This window comes from Parus major, chromosome 1A (assembly GCF_001522545.3).
Source record: "Parus major isolate Abel chromosome 1A, Parus_major1.1, whole genome shotgun sequence".
NCBI lineage: Eukaryota > Metazoa > Chordata > Aves > Passeriformes > Paridae > Parus > Parus major.
In genome coordinates this window covers 3,703,437-3,724,684 of record NC_031773.1, presented here as the reverse complement: position 1 = coordinate 3,724,684, position 21,248 = coordinate 3,703,437, and the positions used below count along the sequence as shown (strand labels likewise).

Sequence of the window (21,248 nt, the reverse complement as noted above, 5' to 3'; positions counted from 1 at the left end):
TTTGCCATTGCTGAGGTCCTGGGATCAATATTTTAGTCCAGCTGCAATCTGTTGATGAGCAAAAGGAGGGAAAGGTTGTAGCATTGCGAATTAAAAAATAATAATCTCTCAAGCTTAATATCAGTAAAGATGATTATTTCCTTTGATTTGTCAGGCTAATTGAAAATAGCTTTATAGTTCACAGATGATTAATTAGGAGCCAACAAGATCTCCATTTGCATCTCAGTAATTCTTCACTCTGTTTTATTTCAACATTTAGTCTTTATGCTTAAAATATTCATTGAGAAAGCAGAAAGGTGATTAACATAAGATTTTAAATGTGTACCATTTGTTCTGACTTTTTTTTTTACACATTTTTGTCAACAGAGAAGAAAGGAAAGAATATACAACATTACAAAACGATTAATGCCTGTTCCACTTCCATCTGCCAAATCCTCCTTTATGGCAGACATACTTTAACTAGATTCATTTTGAAACAGGGGAGAAAGAGCCCAAATAAAGGTCAGTCCTCTGCCCCTCCTCCCCCACTCCCAAATAACCAACTATTTGACCTCTGTATAACCATCCTGAAAGATTTGAAGTGTTTTTTTGTCTTACATGGAACACCCTCTCTTCATGTGAACAATCCTGCAGCAGCCCATGCCACTGTTACCCCTCCCTCCAGAGGGAAGGAAAGAGAGAGAAAGTGGGTTCAAACAGCTGTAACAGATATGATGATATTTTTCCATCCACCTGGCAAGAGTACACATATTTCTGGGTGAAATATTTCGCTCAGCATTAAAAATATAAAAATAATTTGCAGGTCACGTCTGTTGAGGTTTTTTACATTTCAGGGTTGTATTTTTGTTTGGGATTTTTCAAGCATTTTCTCACAGCCTTGGTAACCTCTGTCTTATCACACTGCACTTAAATCTCCAGCAAATGGAGTGGTTTGATAAGAAGTTTAACCCTTCATTTGGAAGGTGAATTCCCAACCCTTGTGATAGTATAAAGAAGCTGGATGAGCAAACTGTGAAAACTAAAAGGATGGATTACTAAGAATTAAACCACCAGCAATGAAACAATAAAAGCCAAACTCTGCTGTTAGCAATAATAATATTAATTAAAATTGCACTGTTTCAAAGAAAGCTCTTGCAGGATGGGACTGGCAAATGGCCTTTGAATTTTTGTGAGTTTTCCTCTCTCATCAAATCCAGCCTTTCATAATGGATTCTGCCCATTCCTCCAAGACAAGGGCAGATCTGGTCCATCCTGATTGCACATCAAGATCTCAACTCTCTGATTGTTTGATCACTGAGTACTCAATGAGACAGAGCAGAATATGCTTTTCCAGCTCCTGTCCAAAACCCTTCCCCTTTTTAAAAAAAAAGATGGGGATCATAAGGACCCTGCTGTACCTTTGCACTTATCCCAGTCCCAAATTGTCCTCAGCACCAGTTTGGTCATGTTTGCCTAAGACCCAAAGGGACCCATCCCACCTGGGAGCCCGAAATCACGCGGGGGCAGTGGCTGGGCTGCTATTCAAGGGACAGGGAGCACACACGGGACAGTGGGGTTACACTAACATGCAGTCCATTTATTTTTGAGGGTTTTTTTTCCTTTGTTCTGTGATTTATCTTTTTTTTATCAAGCCACTGCAAACATTGCTTTGGCTGTCAGCATGAGCGCAGAGACACACATTCCCGTACCCGTGGTAACTATGTAATAAATACCATCCAAACAAACGCTAAGAAAAATTAATAAAGAAAGAAAAATATTCTTTTTCCCGCCCCCAAGCACAAAACACTGTTAAGTCAACAGAATTTAATCTAGTTTATTCTCCAAAAAAAAAAAAAAAGGAGGAAAAAATATAAAAACAAAAAAAAAAAAAAAGCAGGTCTTATCACTAGCAGTAAATAAATTTGTACAACCATTCAGTCTGTATAATAGGATGAAATAAATCTACATCTTTCTTATTTTGGTGCGTTGAATTATACATACAAACAACAATTACAGGAACTTGTTCACAATGCGTATAGACCTGGAGAATGGCTATCTGAAACCCCCTTGTTGGCAATGTCCGCATGTTAACACTGATTGCCTGACACCATTGGTACTTCCTATGTAAAAGGCCCATGGCCCAAAATGAATGATCTCCCTACAGATTTTATTTATTTAGTTATTTAGTTAGTTAGTTAGTTAGTTAATGCATCATCAAAACCGTTCTAGCCAGCCCCCTCCCCCTCCCCGGAAACGAAAAAAAGAAACCAAAATAAAAACCAACAAAAAAGAAACCAAAATAAAAATAAAATAAAAGGAGAAGACATGACTGGCAGTTGGTCCATTTGTTCATAAGACCGCGTTTCCTCTTGGTCTGCATTGTTTGTTTTTCTGGTTTTTAAATTGTCCTCCCATCTTCTTTTTTTTTTTCCTTTTCCTTTAAAAAAAATTCTCTCTGAGTCCTTCATGCCTTTTTCATTACAGATCCTCAGATGCAATAAAGTCTTCCTCAAATGTACAGTATTTCTTACAATATAAGTTATATGCAATGTTCAGCATTTTTTATTTTATTTTATTTTGTTTTTTCACAGCACTAGAGATCCTGTCCAATAGGGAATGCAAGTTCTGAATGGCTTATTCACAAATGGTATCCAGATTCAGTGGGTAAGAATACATAGACGCCATAGTGAGTTCCTTTAAAAAGTGGCAAACATCACTTTTTTAAAACTTTTTTTTTTACTTTTTTCTCTTTTTTTCTTTTTTTTTTCCTTTTTTGTGCTTTTTGTAGTTTTTTTCTGCATTTTTAAATTTTTTTTCTCTCTCTCTCTTATGCCTTCAAATAACTTTTTTTTTAATTTTTTAATTCTTTTTTTTTTCCCCCTCCCATTTGATTCGGGACGTCAGACCCATAACCACACGCCTGCAAAAATGCAAGTAGTATATAAAGTAAATCTCATTTTGAGACTGTAAGCATTCAGCAGGGGAGTCTCTTGCTAACCCATGGCAGTGACCATACTGGAAGGGTGGTGAGGTCCGAAGGAGAGGCTGGATGGAGGATGCATCGGTGTCGGTGTGGTCAGCATGTGGCTGGAGTGACTGAAAGGTGAAATGTGGCTGATGGAGGACATGTGTCTGGAGAGGGCGGCGGGGTTAAAAGAGCTGCTCTTGGGAAAGTCTTCAAGGTTGTCATGGACCTTTTTGCACTTTTTGGATTTGCTAGACATCTTTCGGTTTCTGGTCTGAATTCCTTCTTTCTTCATAGTCAGGGGTCTGTTAATCTAAACAAAAATCAATTATTTTTTTTGTGCTTCCATCCCTTCTCCCCAAATCGCCATGGGATCCATGTACCCCAGCCCAGCAGGACCAGCTGGTCACAGCCCCTCTCCTCCCCTGTACACACCACGTGCCATGGCTACCCAACCTCTCCATTTCCATCCCAAAATCAGATCCCTCCAGGAAATCCCAAGCTTGGTTGAAATTTCTGAAAACAAGATGACAGAAAATTGCTGGCAGAGCCACACAGGAGCAAAACATACCCAAATAATTCACAGCAGCTGAAAAATTTCAACTATCTGCACATTAGGTAATTGCACCGTGTTTAGGTATGAAACCAATCATTACCTCCTGGAAATATTCCCCGCAGACACTGTCTCACCCTGAGGCTTCCTGTCTGATCTAAAACCATTAGCAGCAAGAACTGCTGGGATTTCAGTGCTATAAGGGGTCTCAAGCTTTCACAGCTCCATTAGGAAGTTGGGCAACTCCTCAGGTTCAGGTATTTTTCTTATTTTTTTTCTTTCCAGAGATTTTGCTCTGATCATCCTTTCTGGTTTTCTTTAACCAATCTGATTTTATTTCTTCCAGGTTCAGGAAGAAATAAGGTTAAAGGCTTACAGGTTTTTTTAGTGGGGGCTGAGACAGGTATCTGTGCTGACTAGCAAAGCATTTTCTACACACATACAAACATATCTACAGGCAAAATAAACATTAAATTCTCCTCCTGAAACTATACAGCAGAAATTATCATCCATGCATCCATGGGGGTTAGGAGATGGTAGCAAAAGATCTATTGGACATTCTGTAAGAAACTCTTATTATTCTTATTATTTCAGGTTGTCCTGTGCAGGGCCAGGGCTGGATTTTGATGATTTTAGAGGGTCTCTTCCAACTCAGAATATTCTATGATTTTGTGATTCTATACTGCATAAAGAGCCAGCATCACAACATGCACCAGTACAGGTGACATGAAACTCTCACAAACCACACTTGGGAAGGGATTTATGCCTACAATGTCCCTAAACAACCTTAAAAATCTGGGCTTGAGAATGCAGATGGGTCTTGCTCTGGCTTCTCTGCAGGATTTCACCTATAGAAGAAGGCAGCAAATCACCCCAGGCTGAACCATATTCTGTAATAAATGTGAGCTTGTGATGGTGCTGATGGACTTTCTACAAAAGGGAGAAAAAACGTATCCACTTCCCACCAGGATCTAATGTGAAGGACAATGAAAAGATGCCCCTGCAAGGGTGCTGAGCAGCTCTTTGTCCATAAGACTTTAAATCAGCACGAGGAGCAAAGCATTCCCTTCTTCCAGATTACAGAAAAGTTTCACTTGTTGCTCCTCAGCCCTTTCCTTTTCACAATATGAGTCAGTCCTGGATTTCTCTTCCCAGGGAGGCCAGGATAAAATAGTTCCCTGTTACATACAAAGATGGAATTATGGGGAGAGGGAGAACCAGGCTCATCTCTCTTTTAGTCATCCCAGAGTCTGTCATCCCAGTTTGAATTTGTGACTCCAGACTCCTTTTACCAGCAGTGACAAGAGCCTTCACCTCACCTAAAAATGGGTGAATAAAAGGCTGATTCCTCTGCCCTTGGATAAAGAGAGCTAGAGAGAGAGTAGCCCTGCTTGCTACCAGCTAAAGGTAGGAAGGAAGAATCTGCCCATGGGCAGCCCAACAACAGCCCCACGGCAGCAATGAGCAAAATTTAAAATGTTGTGGGTTCCAAACACAACATAACCTGCTTCCCTGGCTTTCTGTCCTCATTGAGGGAATGAGGATGCACACACCAGGATGGCCCTTTGCTCCAGATAAATGGTTGGGATTGGAAAGCTTTGCCTGGCCTGTTTCAAGTTTTTAACAGGGATGTTCTGTCCATGTTCAAAGCCGGGAAGAAGTCCCACGTGAGCCCCACCAGGCAGCAACATTAGACAAGGCCAGGAAGTGTCAATCCCTGATGAATCCAGCTCAGATTTGGGGAGGCACACACAGCCCCAGCCCCACCAGCTCCAAATGAGGATCTGTATCACGACACAAAGGCTCAGGGGCAGCCAGAACCAATTTCCAGTTGAAGCAGCAGAGTTTCAAGCCTGGGAGCTGGTTGTGCCAAAGTGACATCAGGCTGGTGGTGGGACTGGGGCTGTGCTGGGTCTTGGAACAAGCATAGGGTCCTGACCCTTGCTTGGTGTCATGTCCCACAGGACAGTGAACACTTCCCCAAAGCAACATCTCTCATGTTTCACTCAATCTCTAAGATCAGGATGGCCCAGGCTATGATTTGATGTGAAACACAAGGATGTGAACACCAGCTCCGTGTCAGGATGGTGACAAAGCCAAGGCCAGCCCCACAGCTGGGATCAGAGCTCTTGGCTGGCCACATCATCCCAGTGCTTGGTCTCACACTCCAAGCAGGTAACTAACCCAAGAGCCAAACTGATAAGGATTTAGATAAATGTCAGGAACCAGCACAGTCAAAGCAGCAAGCTGGAAATTTTTTCCAGTGACTTCAAAGACCAGTCACAGCAGGGTTAAAGTGGTCCCCAAAACATCAAAGCCAAGGACCCATCTCTGTTTCTGGGGTAGAGAAATGAAAGACCCGGAGGGAAGACCTTCTCCGTGAAAATTCATTCTGATAAAAATGACAAACACATGCTAAATTAAAATTAAACCAGCCCAACTCATGTATATGAAATTCATTAATTTCAGATGGAGCCAATTAATTATGGGCAGGAATTATGCTCTTTGTTTTATCGTATGCAAAATACTGAGTGCTCTGCTCTCAGGACACATAGGGCTGCTTTTAGGGTATTGTGAAAGGGGCATTTTCTGATGAGTTTTACCAAAAATAATGGCAAATCACTCACTTCTATGGGCCTAGGATAGCCTGCTGTGCACCTCCAGCAAGGTACACTCCCATCTATCCCTGAAGTGTGCGAAGGCTCATCCCACTTCTAAGGACTAAAATAACAAGGATGAGAACCTCATATTGAACAGATCAAATCCAGGGGATTGTCTTAACCATTATAGGTCTGATCTTGCTCTGACTGAAGACAATGGGATTTTGCCATTGGCCTCAATAAGGTCCTGTCACTGAAGTGGATTTATCCTTCAGACATAGTCATTACAATGTTGGGTTAATCTTCCAGGCTGGCTGTATCTTAGAAAGCACTCTGGGATGCCACGGGATGAAAGGCACCGTATCAATGTGAAATATTAGTCATTGTTAATACTGGTGTTAATGGAGCAGGCTCTTGTTGAAGTCAGTGGGAGGAATGCCAACAGCTTCACTAAATGCACCCCAAGACTATTATGATTATTGCTTATATCCTACTGACAAATGGGTTTGCTTAAGCTGTGGGAATCAACAGTAAAACAAACTGATATAGCTCCATGAAAAAATTAACACCCTGGAAAAAAAATTAGCCTTTTCACTGCAATCATTCCCGGTGTGGACACAAAATCTGGGTAAGTTTCAACTGCAGATCAATCCATTAAAATATCCTAATGGTGTTAAGGTCCCAGAAAATTTCATTAAACCCTAAGAAAAGAAAAAATGGGGAGGGAGGGTGGATAAAACAGCAGACAGGAATTTGCTACAGCTAGCTTGAAACAGGGTTAAGTCAACTTCCAAGCATCCAAAGACCTTCCACTGGCATTGGCACAACATCTATGCTGACAGCTGCTTGGGAGGAACATGCTACAATCAGCCTCTCTATTTCTGACCCCTCTCCTGATGGAAATCAGGAGATAATACAGACACAGGGAGCAGGACCTCACTTCTCAACACAGTCATAACTAAGTACTTTAGTAAATACTTTACTAAATACTTAAAGAAAATTTAAAATAAAAAAAAGGATCTACCTACTCATATCTGGATTTTAGTATCCTTGCCTGGTTAGGTTTCCTGCACATAGGAGCTCAGTCCTCTGGGGGTTTCATTTAAGCAGGATCCATTAATGGTGTTGCTCATAAGGCAAGATACTACTTGACTTTGGTAAGTAGCTGTGCTGAGCTTTTAAGCAGCTGCTGGTGTTTTTAATGAATATGAAAATGGTTCCAATGTGCTCAAGGCCTGCCCCATGTCACAGATTTCACAGCTGGATCGGCGTTTCCCTAAACAGTGAATCTAGAGGTCAATTCAGGCCGACAAGGTTTGCAGTGTTAGTGTAAAAAAGAAAAGGATGTGCTCTTGCAGGCACATTTCTGGAGAACCTCAGCACTCAGACACCATTCTGAACACTTCAGGAGGAGATTTCTCCAGTCAGATGTCTACAATGGAAGTGGACACATCATAACTCATCATCCTACCATCTTTTGCAGTCATGGGGAGGAACTACATTGTCTTCAAGGGTAGAAGTCGTCCCATTGAAACACAGGCATCAACTGGGAAGAGCCTATTTTCTTCAAAGGGTGTTGCTGGCTGCAGGAGGAGCAGCTCCTTAGAGCTCCCAAACTACAAGATTTAAGTCCTACCACTGGTGGTTACAAGGCCAAAATGGAAAAAGAGCACAAGCACAGAACCCCTCCTCAGTGAAGCTGGCTGACCTTGAACCCTTCTTGCCAAGGAAATAGAAAACAGAATATTTTCTCATGATATTCTGAGAGTTTTCACTCCGGGTCCCACCCATTTGTTTGCTGTGATCACACTGAGAGTTTGATGACAAGCTTTACTTGCTACAAGAGACTCAAAGCATGCTGAGGCACCTGTGCTCTAAAGGGTAAACATATTTTCCTTTTTTCCAAGAGAGATGCCTTCCATGAAACAGGTGAAAAATTAGCCTGGTTGTTTGTTGGGGTTTTTTCTACTTAATCCAAACTTGTTTACTCATCCTAAGAAACCAAGTAGTTTGAAATAACAAATGGAAGGGACTGAGATACCACAAGGGTTGGATGCCCCATGAAACCCGATATGTCTTTAATGTGTTTGCATGGGTGGACACAAGGACAAAACACAGCCCCAGATTCCCAAGCCAAACACAAAGCAATCAAACACCAGTGGGGAAAAAAAAATCAAAGCAGAGAAATTGCAAGTCTTTTCCTTCTTTTGACATAATAATTCTTCTAATGCCACATGTGGAATGAGAGGAAGAGGAGTAGCATTAAGTCTTCTTTATTAGCAGTATTATTCAGTAGAAGGCTTCTCAGGTCCCTTTAGCTCTTTCCCTGGGGCACATATCCCTGGTTCCTGCAAGCTGGCTTTGCATGGAGATATTAGATTAAATCTGCCAGCCATTTCATTTCAGTTCTCCTTCCTTTCCATGACAGATGCTTTAAAATTCACATCACAGGTTGAGTAGATTCTGCAACCCGCTAACTAAATCAAGTCCTTTTTTGGTTTGGGACTCGTTTGCATCAACCAGCACAAACACAGGGCATAAATAAATCATCTTTAGGGACAGGACAAAGGCAGCCACAAACCCAAGAACGATCTAAATAGTTTCTGGCATGTATTTCTTTTTTTTCAGAGTTTGTATTTGCTGGAAGAATCAAGCTATGCATAGTAGAGATATTGGCTTGCAGGACAGCGTGTTGTCTTTTCCAACACTCTGAGCCCAATCAGGAGCAGATAATGTCTCTGTGCTGTTTCACCCCTCCTTTCTTGGCTCAGGCATGGAAAAGCTCTAACATTACCCATGGACAGTCTGGTTTTATACCTCCCCAAGATGGATAGGCTTCGTTTGAAAGGCTGACTACTCATCGCTCAAACCCCAAGGTCCCCAAAGGGAGAACAGAGGCCTCGGCACCACCCGAGACTGGAAGCCCTCAAGTTAAGGAAGAGTTTGGATCATTGAGCACTGAAGCTGAGGCCCCATTATTGAGTATTACAGTCACACTTACATTGTGCAGCTTGTAGTAGAGCCCACAGGCATTACAGACGGGATCGCCGTTGGCATTTCTCCTCCACAGGGTGGTAGTGGTGGTCTGACAGTTTGCACAGGACGTGCCCGCCCTCCTGGCTGCAGACTGTGGGAAGGAGGGAAAGAAGAGAAGGAGAGGAAGAGAAAAACACCGGTGTTTAAAAAAAAAAAAAAAAAATGCAATCAGCAAAATTTCTGAGAAAGAAAACATCAACCCTGCAAGACTGACGCACATCAGCAGAGGCCTCCAGAAACTGACTTGTGAGAACAAATAACAATTGTGAAAAAAAATCCCCAAGGTGCTTTAATCCCAAATTATATGTGAACTGAATCAGGTGCCAAAGGGCATCCTAAAAGTAAGTGCTAAACCTCTGATAGAACTCATCAAAATTAGCAGCGCTGGCACAGCCCATTCCAGAGGGGAAAATGTTATTTAAATGCCAACATGTCTTTCCATCTTAATTCTCCCAGACCCCCCAGGGGTCTAATTCTGCAGTCAGGGCCTGAGCTGACAATTGCTGGAGTCAAGGGCGTGAGTCACTCTGGCTCTGGCGAGCGCTGGGTGAGACCCGGGTGGGCAGCTGCTCGCCGGGCCCAACCGCAAGCACAGCCCGGTCCCGTAAATTCAGCTCCTCTTCAAAGAAGACAGGCTCCAGATCGGAAATAACACTGTGGCAAAGAGCAAGAATCCCAACTTTTTAATTACACCCTTTTCTCAGCCCAAACCTTCATGTTTATTTAAGGATTGGTAAGAAGCCTGAAAGAAGAATTTACCATTTCATAAAGGGGTAGGAACAAGAAAAAAATCTACGTGTCAAAGTGTATACGGAAGCTTTTTTGTTAGCTGTGATAATGACTTAGCAAAGTCAAATTTAGTAAAGTTGCTCCTCTTTCACATGCATAAATTCGTACATATCATTTAAAAACTGTAACTTTGGCAAACAAATCGTCCTTCTGCCACTGAAGGAGGAACAGGAGTTTTCAAACTGCTGTGTGAGCGCGTATTGAGTGTTTGTGTGTGTGCAAATGCCTACAGCTCCTAAAAAAAAAAAAAAAAAGACCTTTAGATCCCCATCCTATCTCTTCTTCATCAATATGACACGGTCCCAGAGCTCTGATTTCATCCCGATGCGTTGCTTTCAATGGGACTGCTCATGTGCTTAAAGTTAAAACATGTGCTTAAGCGATTTGCCAGATCATAGCAATGCTTGGCACCTTGCAGAACTGAGCCTTTAATGCTCTCTTTTGTGCTCTTACTGTTTCAAATTTACCCCTCACCCCACACAGCCGCACACTGTAGCACATCCAACATTTGGAAAAAAAAAAAAAAGAAAAAGAAAATACCGCATCTTTGGATACCGTACAACAAACCCAAAATGCAAACATGGACACTGGCACAGCCTTAGCATTAATACCAACTCCTGTTAGGTCATGTTGCAATTTTAATCATAATTGAATGTGGCGTAGGTGGAGAGAGGACGGGTTGGTTTTGCTTTAGATAGAGGAGGATTTTTTTTTCTTTTAATTAGACTAAAAGGACTATCTAAAAAATAAATAAGACAATGCCCATGTGAATGGTGCTAGGAAGCATCACAGAGTGGCTGATCTGACATCAGGTGTCTCTCTCAGGCTGCCCATAGGGACAGTTCCATTTTGCCTTGACCATAAACCAAGCCAGTCCCAAGGAGGCCTTTAGCTGACTTCTCTGTGCTGGTGACAAGCAGGAGCTGGGGACAACATATGGGACTAGGAAAAATCCCAGACCAGCAGAGAAGATGAAGCACCCCACCATGAAGAGAAGAGCTCCGAACTGATGCACACACACCTCCTGACCATGCCATGAACACAAACTGGGCTCCCTTCAAAACCACCAGGATAATAAAACAATGAATGTGCTCCAAATGCAGCATAGAGACAACAGCTTGCAAAGCCAGGTTCTCACTAAAGCGCTGGAGAAGAGTCTGCAGGTCTCTGCCCCTGAAATCCTGACACTCGGCACGCATGGCTCGGAGGGGAACGAGGCTGGATTGATCTCTTGGTGGCAGCTTTGCCCTTATCAGACCCAAAAATCAAGCCTAAGGAAATTTCTAAAAACCAGTGATATTTGACTCAGCCCACATAGGGGAAACATCCCCTTTGAAGATATTTGGGGTTTCTACACAGCGCTCGCCGTAATTTCTCTTACTGCAAGCGCATTCAAAAGACACGCCTGGTCACCACCGTGCTGCCTTCAAACAAACCCTGACATTAAATAAGCAAATAAATCACAACATCTACTGCCTTCTCTAAAACCATTTCCAACTACTGTGTTTCACTTACAAAAATTCAGCATCATTAGCTGAGTATTTTAAGTTCTTTTGGTCCCAGGCTGTACCTTTTATGCTGTACCAACTTCTACCAGAGACACCGGCAGTGGGCAGGAAACAATGAATAATAACGCTATTGTAAAGCTCCCAGCAATGGCATCCACTGACGCTAATCACCAGCTCGAGCCAGGCCATGTCAGTAATGGGATGACTAATTAGCTGCCCCATATCATCTGTAGGACCAAAGCCCATGGCACAGCTGCCAATGAGCAAAGGCACAACTTCACAAGCGCTATATCAGTGATGAGAAGGTGAAATTCAGGAGGTTAGAGGCACCAAGTACTAATAAAGATGTTTAATTAAGGGCCATTTTCAGTGTCTGCATTTACCCACAAAGCTCCAAGCATCATTTTCCTAAAATAAGACTGCATGTGCATGGGCCTGCTGAGAAATTGGCTATAATTCTTCCAACAAGATTGGCTTGACATGGAAACCGAGAGCTCTGCAGCCTTCGTGGGCAGGAAATGGGAGAAAAACTAAAGGAAGCTTTTATTTTAGCAGTGATGGGGCTGCCACTGACTGTGACAGGGACAAGAATGACTCCAGGAGGGCTGAAGAATTTTTAGGCAGTGACAGTGTGGTACCACCTGCCTGTTTGTGATCCCCCTGCCAACATCTCCAGGTCTTCCACCTTCCCCCTTGAGATGAAGCAGAGCTGTCTGAGCCCCCTCGGCCGGCAAATCTTTATCCCTGTCACCTAAAGGACACCCTCACAAAGACAACCACTGAATTTAACAAGGCTTGGGCTGGCTTCTCAGCATCTAAAAATTTCTTTGTCTCCTCTCTCCCACCCATCAAATCCTATCATTATTTTCAGTGCAGCTGTGATCAGAGCTTATGAAACCAGCCCAAGCTCAGGCAGGAAACTTGTGGCAGAGGGAAGGAGCTGGATCCCCACCCTGAGCCTCCATCCACAGCCTTGCCTGCCTTTGCAACAGGAGAGATCCAGTCAAGCCACAGCCACACGCACGTCCACATCCAGGACAAAAAACTCAAATGCTGGCCCAGCTCTGGTACCTTCTGACTAACTTTTTTCAGAGGTTAGCAAGGGAAATAAATATAGGTACAAACATCATTAAGGATGTTTCTCTTTCTTTTTCCCAGGCAGAGCTGGAGATGGGGGGTGGGGGGGGAAGTAGAAAAATCAAATTTCACATTTAGCAAAGGCCGCATTTAAAGAAGGGGAACTTTTTGTAACTTTAACTAAAATGCCCGAAGATTGGAGCGATAATGCAAGACAAGGTCTCTCTTTACTTCTTTCCTTTCTTCCTCTTTTTTTTTTTTTTTTTCCCCCAAGAATGACCTTTTACTATGTATTTATTTATATAGTTCATTTTACATGTGCCGGGCTCAGGGTGACTCGGGACATTCTTTCGTGGTTCCATCAGACACTTTTTTGAAAGCTCTCCCCCTCTTTCCAGCCGCTTTCCTATTCTGCCTCCCCCTCTGCTTGTTTGGATACGCTCAAGCTCCTGTGTGTTTGGACTGGGGAAACGGAGCTGTTGTTTAGGAGTTATCTCCAGGGCTCAGATATCCGGCAGCTTTTTCCTAGGAAGTTAACTTTACACATAAAGAGAGAACGAGGAAAAAAAAATAAAGAAAACGAGGGCTGTGTGTTTAAGACAGAAGGGTCAGGGGGGAGGAGGAGAAGAGAACAAGAGAGCTGCGCAAAAAAATCAAAATTCCAGCTTGTATTTCCCTCCCTAGAAAGCTTTTCCTTTTTTCTAACAAGGCTATGAAAGATGAGAGAGACAAATATTTTCCTATACGGAAAAAGCTCATATAGGAAGGCATGAAGAGGTTTCACACACAGGAAGTTTGGCAGGGTAGAGGAGTAAACCCACATCTTCCCCAAAACTCCCATAGCCAGTCAGAGTTATTGCTGATGCCCCTCACAGCGTAGCCCTTCCTGGGAATGCATCCTGCAAATGCTTCCAGGAGCCAAAGGGAATAAAGCTGATACCATTTTATGGGTGTCTGACAGGTGAGGAAGCTGATCCGACCTAGGAGGTGTCGGACACAGCTGTGAGCACCTTCAAGGGGAGCAGGGATGAACCAGCCCTGTCCTGCCTGCGGGGTCTGGCCATGCTGGGCACAAGCCTCACAAAACTGGCCACATCCATCCATCAGCTCAGAAATTCCACAGAGAGGCGAGAGCCACTTTTCCTTCATATTTTGAGCAGTCCCCAGGAACCCTTCCACATCTTTAATCCTGACAAAACCAAACGTGCCTCAATCCAAAACATTCAATAACTTCCCAAGCAGGGACCATCATTTTTTTCCCCCAGTTGATATATTTTTTTCCCCTTGTGGTCTGTCTGATTATTTGCCAAATACACTTCAACACATTTATTAGCCATGCCCACAGCTTCCAGACCTTTTTGTGGCTTCCAGGGAAATGCATGAGCAGATCGCTGGGGATGCTGTAACATATTGCCTGTGCCTAGAACCGTCACCAGTCTTGTAACTATTATCTCAAACATTTACCCACACATTTCATCTTCCTCCAACTTCTGCAGCCTGGGCACACGCTTGGCTTTGCACACTCACCCTTCTCTGCCTTGTGTCCTTGTGACACAACTTGAGACCCAAATGGCACAGACATAAATGACCACACCAGGTACCAGCGGCACCAGGAGCTGATGGTTCCAGCTCTTTGCAGGACCAAAGTCTGTCTGACGCCCCAGTGACACCCGACATACAGTTTGGGTCCCTGCTCCATGACACCACCAGCCAAGGGGGATAGAGATACATTAATAAGGGGAGGGCAGAAGTTTGGAGAGCCCAGGAGAAATCCTGTGTTCCTGATAATCTTCTTTGGCCACTAGGAAGTTATTATCCTGCCCTTAGGCCCTGGAACGTGTCACTGTCCTCAGGTCACTATCCAGAAGCATCACGTGGAGTTGAAAACTCAGTTCTGGTTTGCAAGAAGCCCTGGATCTTGATTTTTAAACCTGTTTTTCAGTTTGCAAGAGGACCAGACAACTGAGGCCCACAGCAGCTGGGACCATCTCTCCACCTATCCCTCCCTTCCAGCCCACTGACACAGTGGGATCAGTGGGAGCTGGCTGAGGCTCCCTGTCCATCCCAAGTTGCAGATAGGAAGCAAAAGTTGCAGAAGAAGAAAGAATAAAACATAAGGAGACTCACCAGTCTTCTCTTGGGCTTGATCAGGGGCCGGTTCTGCCCGTTCATTTTGTGGTAGAGTCCACAGGCGTTACACAAATAGTGCCCAGTGCCGTCTCTTCTCCACAGAGGGGTTGAGGTAGCCCCACAATTTACACACTCCCTGCCTTCTGGAAACAAGAGAGCACATGGTTCACTTAGGGAAAGCAGAGATAAAAGGGGCTGGGGAAAGCCCCCCCTTCCCAAAAAACCCCACAACCTCCCCAGAGACCCAGCCGTGCCAGTCCCTCCCCAAACCCAAGGTTTCCAAGCAAGGGTCCAAATCCATGACTGAACGATGTCTCTGACACAGTCTGGTGGGTTCTGATCCTGTTCCCCCTCCCCAGCACCGCTCCACAGGCAGCATCAGGCCTGTGTCCCAGCAGAAGGGAAGAAGGATTGTGACAATGACAACCCAAATGCCATGGTGGCTCAAGGGGTTCCTCAGAGAAGCTCTCACTCCTCCCACAGGTCCCTCCTTTGGGGCAGTGGGGGGGCTGACAACTTCTGGATTAAGGGCTTCTACAACTCTGGATACCCCATCTTTCCATAGGCACCAGAAAAACCTTGGCAGGCTTTACAAGAAGCCTCCAGCCCTCTACACTCAAAATAATGGATACAGAACTTAAGTCCATGACCCTCTTTCTGATGTTTATGAGGACCCCAGTGTCACTCCTTGAGCCCTCTTCCAGCTCCCAGGGGCGTTCATGAGCCTGGAGGGCTCTTCCTCTGGCCTCAGGTCAAACCACATCAAGGACCCCCAAAATAATCACAGATAACCCCCAAAATATCTCCCCAGCTCCAGACAACACATATCAACTCCACTGATTAATTTGAAATTAAACTTCCACCACCCAAAACTTTCAGAAACCCATCTCGTTTCCCCACCACACCTGCAGCCTGATGATCCATCCTGGCTATCTGGGATAGCAAACAGCCCCAAGCCTGCCTCATAAGTTCTTTCCCTCCTTCTTCTCCTTCTTTTTGGGCACCTCTTTATCCTCTCCCTGGCACTTGCAGGGGGAGACCTCCCCCAACCCACCAGTTCCCAGCTTGGAGGAGGGAACTAGGAGGGCACAGACCCTGCCTCTCTGCTACTTTCGGAGGTTTGAGGGGTTCTATGTTGAGTCTTTGGTTTACTGGGGGAAGTTTTTTTGTACCTAACGACACTGGTGACCCACCTGAGAGCAGTGGCAGACCTCAGCAGAGCAGAGCAGAGCCAGCTCAGCACAGAGCCGGCTCCCCGCTGCCCCAGCCCGTGCTGCCTTCGAGCAAGAAGCATCCGTGTCCTAACCACAAACGGCAACCGTTTTTCCAGAGCCTCTGCATTGAGCCCCTCTTCTCTCACACCCCCCCAACAACTACAACAACAAAATACATTTGCAGCCCTTTCTCCCTCTCTTATCCTGAAAAATCACACCCTTCCTCCTTTTTCTCCAGCTCTAACCTTCTTGGTCTGAGAACTCCTAGCTTGCTAAGATCAACTTTTAAAGGGGGGAAAAAAAGAGAGAGAGAAAGAAAAAAAAAAAAAAAATAGGTGTTGCTGCTGGGGTTGGTTTATCACGAACCGCAGAAGTCTTTCTAGAAGGTAAAGTAACAGAAAGTGGCAAAAGGAAAACAAGAGGGGAGGGTGGAGGGGGGCCGAGACGGTTTGAAAATACCGCGCAGCCGGTGGGTGCCCCGGCGGGAGCTGCGGCTCGGAGGGCGCCGGGGTGGCCGGGGGATGCTCAGCACCGCCCGGGGCTACAATAAACCGGTCCCTACCCCGGACATAGCAGCCGGTCCGCACTGGGGCCAGGCGGGGAGCCGGTCCCGTTAATACCCAGGTCGTTTTGTTTCCCTCCGGTTAAACGGGACAGCCGCTCCCGGGCTGTTTGGGTCTCTGTCCCTCTCTTTTGTTTCACCCCATCTCTCTCTCTCTCTCCTGCTTTCATGTACAAAACATACAGGTCTGGGTTTTTTTGTCACTCTAACCGCATCCGGACTCTATTAAAGTTCCTGGCGCTGGATAAACAATGCAACTGTCGCGTGCAGCAGTCTGAAAATAATTGGATTAGCTCAAACATATCAGCTAAATAGAGACAGTCCCTGCTCAGACAGACAGAGTAAATGTCACCCTGGAAAAACCCTGAAAACTGATCTCATTCATGCCAGGCAACCCCGCAGCAGCCTCCTCGGAAAAAAAAAAAAAAAAAAGAGAGAAAAAAAAAAATAAAAGGGGGGAAAAGAGTTTTGACTAATCGTCCCTTCCTTTGCACACAAACACACTCCCCTCGGCTCACTCCCACCCTCCGTGCAACAAACGTCCAAGGCCGGTGTGTTCAGCCGTCGGGAGCCGGAGCCGCGCAGCCCCTCGCAGCCCATTCCGGGCGCGCACAGAGCTGGGACCCTCCAGCTCCCCCGGGAAAGGCGGCCAGGGGGACACTTTTGAGGACTTTCATTGTGGGTGATCCAAAGCCCCTGGAACGGAGCTGGCTGGGGCTGGGGGCTGCGTAGGCGAACTCTCCGCACCGCCCCGGGGAAAACCCTCCCCGCATCCCCGGGCGCCGCATGGGAAGAGGCCCTGGGAAGAGCGAGGCGGAGGGCGAGCGGGGGAAGTTGGCCGGGATTTAGCACCATTATTAAAATACAGAGAGATCACTAATGCTGCGGTTCCCTCGGTTTCGCTTCCTCCCCGGGCTCCGCAGCTGAGCGCACCGTGGGCGCTGGAGGGGCCGGGTCGCCCCCGGGACTGGAGCCCCGCGGCGCCGGGTGGGTGGTTTGGGTTCCTGGGCCTGGCTCTATCCCCAGCCAGGGTTGTACGAGGGGGAATTTGGTTATAAACCTAGCAGAGCGAACTGTGGGGAAGGTGAAGTGTCGTGTGTGTCCCCCACGAGGGCTTCAGCCCCTGTTGCTCATCACACGGATGCTTGAGCACATGTCTGTGCGTGCGAGGGGAGCGAGGGGTCAGCCCCATCCCATTGCCCTCCACTTTTCCCCCCAACAGCTTCCTCTCCCGAACAACGGGCATGAAGAAGCCAAAAGCCCTACCTGTGCTTGACCGTGCTTTCGGTCGCGATTTACACCCAAACCCGGTTGGCGATCCTCCTAAGAGGCTACTGGGGGGAAAAAGTCCAGAGCCATATTCTGGGACATACGGAGGGTAGGTAGTGATGGGGTGATGAGCGGAGGAGGTGGCTCCTCCTAAAGAGGCCATGCTGCTCCGAGAGTGAGAGGACTCCAGCTTCATGGTATCGGCCAGGGACACCTGGTATTTGATGCATTCCTTCTCGTCCTGCCGGGTGGAGCCGGTGGAGCCGGGGGTGGAGATGGACGGATCCGGGGACACATCTTTAGGAGGGGTCGGCGGGAAGGTGAAAAGGTGCGGGCTGGAGTGGCCGGCGGATAAAGTGGAAGAGGAGGCGGGTGGGTAGACGGAGAGGGGTCCCGGTGAGCTGTGATGGATGGAGGTCTTGGAGAACGGGCTGAGGTTCCAGGGGGAAGCGCTGTGGTGGCTGCTCAGCGCCTTGCTCCCGTCCAGCCAGGGCAGCGAGCCGTGCAGCAGAGGGGGGCGGCACACCTGGCTCCCTGCTCGGAGAAAACACGGAGACACGTCGGTCACATCCCTCTCCCACCTTGGCAAAGTCCCCCGTGGGGGTCCCGGGACGTGCTACCCCCACCACCACCCCTCGCCCTTCCCAAAGAGCTCAGCATGCGGGGAAAGCAAGGAAAATTACATCTGATGAGAAACCCCGTCCTCTTTAAAAAATTAATTTTTAAAAGCTACAAGAGCACGGGGTGGCAGCTCTGGTCCTGTTGAGGAACGGGTTTTGGGGTCGGGACCCTCCAAGCAGGGTACCAGCCCTGTGACACGGGATTTTGCGAGCTCTGCTTCACTTTCTCCGTTTTCCAAGCAATCCCACGAAGACTTTGAAGCAAAGATCCTGCGTGAAATTGCCAAGTCCCGACTACAGAAACATTTTTATTTCCTAGCTGGAAAATTATTTCCCAAATAGAGCCGTGAGCTATAAACCCTGTGAATTGACCTCCTGGTCAAACGAAGAAGAACAGAAAATGCCCACAGACATGATAATAACCTTTGCAACAAGGCTGATGAACTTTGCAAACCACTCAGTTTGTCTTTTCTTCTTCTTCCATGAAACTGCACAGAAATGTTAGATAGCTTTTTCGCAATGATATGGCACACACAGAGGGTACCAATTGCCTTAAAAAAAAACCGCTCCATACCCTTTTTAGGATAAGAGACATTTCACTTGTCTTTTAAAATACAGACCTGGACTTTGTGGGGAAAAAAATCCACTAGATTTCCGTAGTCAAATCTTTTCCCCTTTGGTTATAAATGTTCCTAAGAGCTTGTGCCTAATATTTTAAATTCTTTTTGGCCCTTGCTAAACAAATAGAAAAATATATCCAAAGAATCAAATCTATCCAAATCAACAGCAACTTGAGCAAATGGCTGTAAGATGGAAAACACAATTATTCAACTGGAAGGGAGCAACTTTGTGCCTGATAATAAAGCCCTGGAAAGTGTCTGGCACCTAGAGATCCCTAACTTCTGTAAGCATTGTGATATGTGTATAGAGATTGCTAAATCTACAGAAGGAGAGATGCAAATACAGAAGTATAGAGCCACAGATAGTTATAGAGTGGACACATATGTTTGCATGGAACCTCGTGTGTGTCTAGAAAAGATCCAAACGGGTTTTCACCATACCAGGCACTCGTGAACAACACTGAAAGTCGCTGCTCGAAAGGAAGGGAAGGTGGGTTATACGAATAGAAAGGGTCAAGATTCATTATCTTCCCCAGGAAGTAGCATAGTAAATAATATTCATGCTAGATCAGAGAGACCGCATTTCCACTTTCTGCTGATATATTGGGGGGAAAAAAAGAAATGAAAAGGGAAGAAAAGAAAGAAAGGACAAAGGCTGCTAATCCTTAAAAATAATGTTTGAAAGGGACTAATAGCAGAACAATGCAGTTACTGAGCGGAGCCTAATGCAGACTCACACTCAACAAGTTGCTGAGGGCTGGGAGCAGCCTCCTGAACCCACTCGGCTCCATCTCCACTCCGCTCATCCCATTTTCTCCATTATTTTGGGGTTATTTCCACTGCAAACATCGGGGATTTAGATTTTGCCATGACAGATATCACTATCCAGCTTCACAAACCACCCTCTGTTCTTTTCCCTCCTTTTTTCATTTGTATTTTTTTTTTTCCTTATTTTTTAAACCATCTAGGTAAACTCCAACTACAAATACTGAATCTCTCCACTTCTTCATAAAAGATGGCACCAAAGTACTCATCCCCCAGTGCACCTGGGCCACATCGGCCCCAGGTATTTCACCTCCTTTCTAAGAGCTGTGACCCAGGAACAAGATTCACATTCTGGATCATTACCTTCCTGCAGGACCCTCAAGACAACACACCAGGTCTAATACCTAATTACACCACGGGCTATATTTTTTCAGTTTCTTTTTTATTTTAAACCCATGCCGTGGTGCTGCCTTGGGTATGTGTGCAAAACTTTTCGTCCCAAGCCTAACAAGCTCACCAAGTGCGAATTAAATAGCCCAAGCGTGAGGACAGCGGGGTCATTTTCACACCCCTGCTCTCTAGCTTGCTTTGCTTCCCCAGAGCAGCTTAATCGTGCAAAAACTAAACACAGTACGAAAACACTAACTGTTAACCTAATTAAAGAGAGGGGGGAGAAACCAAAGTGAAAGAGAAGGGGGCAAGAAGAAGAAATCAAAAGGAAGATGAAAATGAAAGAAATAGAAGGAAGGCGAGGAAGAGGGAGAGGGAAAGAAGAGGGACCGGGAAGAGGGATGTCAGATAAAAAGAGAGGATGAAAGAGAAAAAGAAGAAGGAAGAAAGAAGGAGAGAAGAAAAAAAAAAAAAAAAGAAAAAGAAAAGAAAGAAAGTGAAAGAAAGGAAGGAAGCCTGAATTTTTATTTATTTCCAATAAGCCAACCCCAAAATCCACCCGTGACGTAGTTTCCCCGCCGGCAAGGAGAGGGTCTGCCCGGCAGCAGCGGGGGGCTCGGGGCAGCGCGGAGCCCCCGGCGGCGGGGCAGGAGCGGGAGCGGCCGGTGGGAGCCGGGGCTCGGCGCGGACACTCACCGTGGTGGGCCGTGGGATATCTCTGCACCGTGGCTCTCACGGAGTTGCCGTAATACGGCGGGACGGGGTTGCCTTGTCCGTCGATATTAAAAAGTACATCCACTTCCTCGGCGAGAGGATACTGCGTGGGGTCCATGTAGGTATGGCCAAGCGAGGGGTGATGCGAGTCCGGGTGCTGCCCATTGAGCACGGCCGGGTGGTGGTGGCTCACCCACCGCGGCTGGTCCGTGGACACCTCCATCTTCCGCGCTCGCTGCTCTCTCTGCCGCTGCTCTTCCTCCTCCTCCTCCTCCTCAGCAAGGCGCGGAGGGCTCGAGATCGGAGCGAGAGAGACGCTGCCGGAGTTATGCAGGGCGGGGAAAAGTGCTCGGCGAGTTTGGGGATGTTTCTGGTTGGGGTTGGTTTAAAGTGGAGGGAGTAGGGTTATGGTGATAAAAGATCGATTCCAGGAAAAAAAAAAAAAAAAAAAAAAAAA

General features: G+C 46.0%; 1 protein-coding gene across 2 annotated transcripts; it reads right to left on the bottom strand.

Annotated features, from left to right (window-relative positions):
- Positions 1–1,793: 1,793 nt before the first annotated feature.
- Positions 1,794–21,242, bottom strand: GATA3 (GATA binding protein 3). Of its 2 annotated transcripts, none has more exons than XM_015629245.2 (5): positions 20,774–21,242; positions 17,680–18,216; positions 14,635–14,780; positions 9,099–9,224; positions 1,794–3,257 (listed from the first exon to the last, which is right to left on the bottom strand). In XM_015629245.2, the coding sequence occupies exons 1-5, from the start codon at positions 21,012–21,014 to the stop codon at positions 2,973–2,975; spliced, it is 1,335 nt and encodes a 444-aa protein (XP_015484731.1). In that variant the 5' UTR covers positions 21,015–21,242; the 3' UTR covers positions 1,794–2,972. The 2 variants fall into 2 exon arrangements, with proteins under 2 accessions (XP_015484731.1, XP_015484732.1); XM_015629246.2 differs by having other exon boundaries at positions 14,635–14,777.
- Between the last annotated feature and the right edge of the window lie 6 nt (positions 21,243–21,248).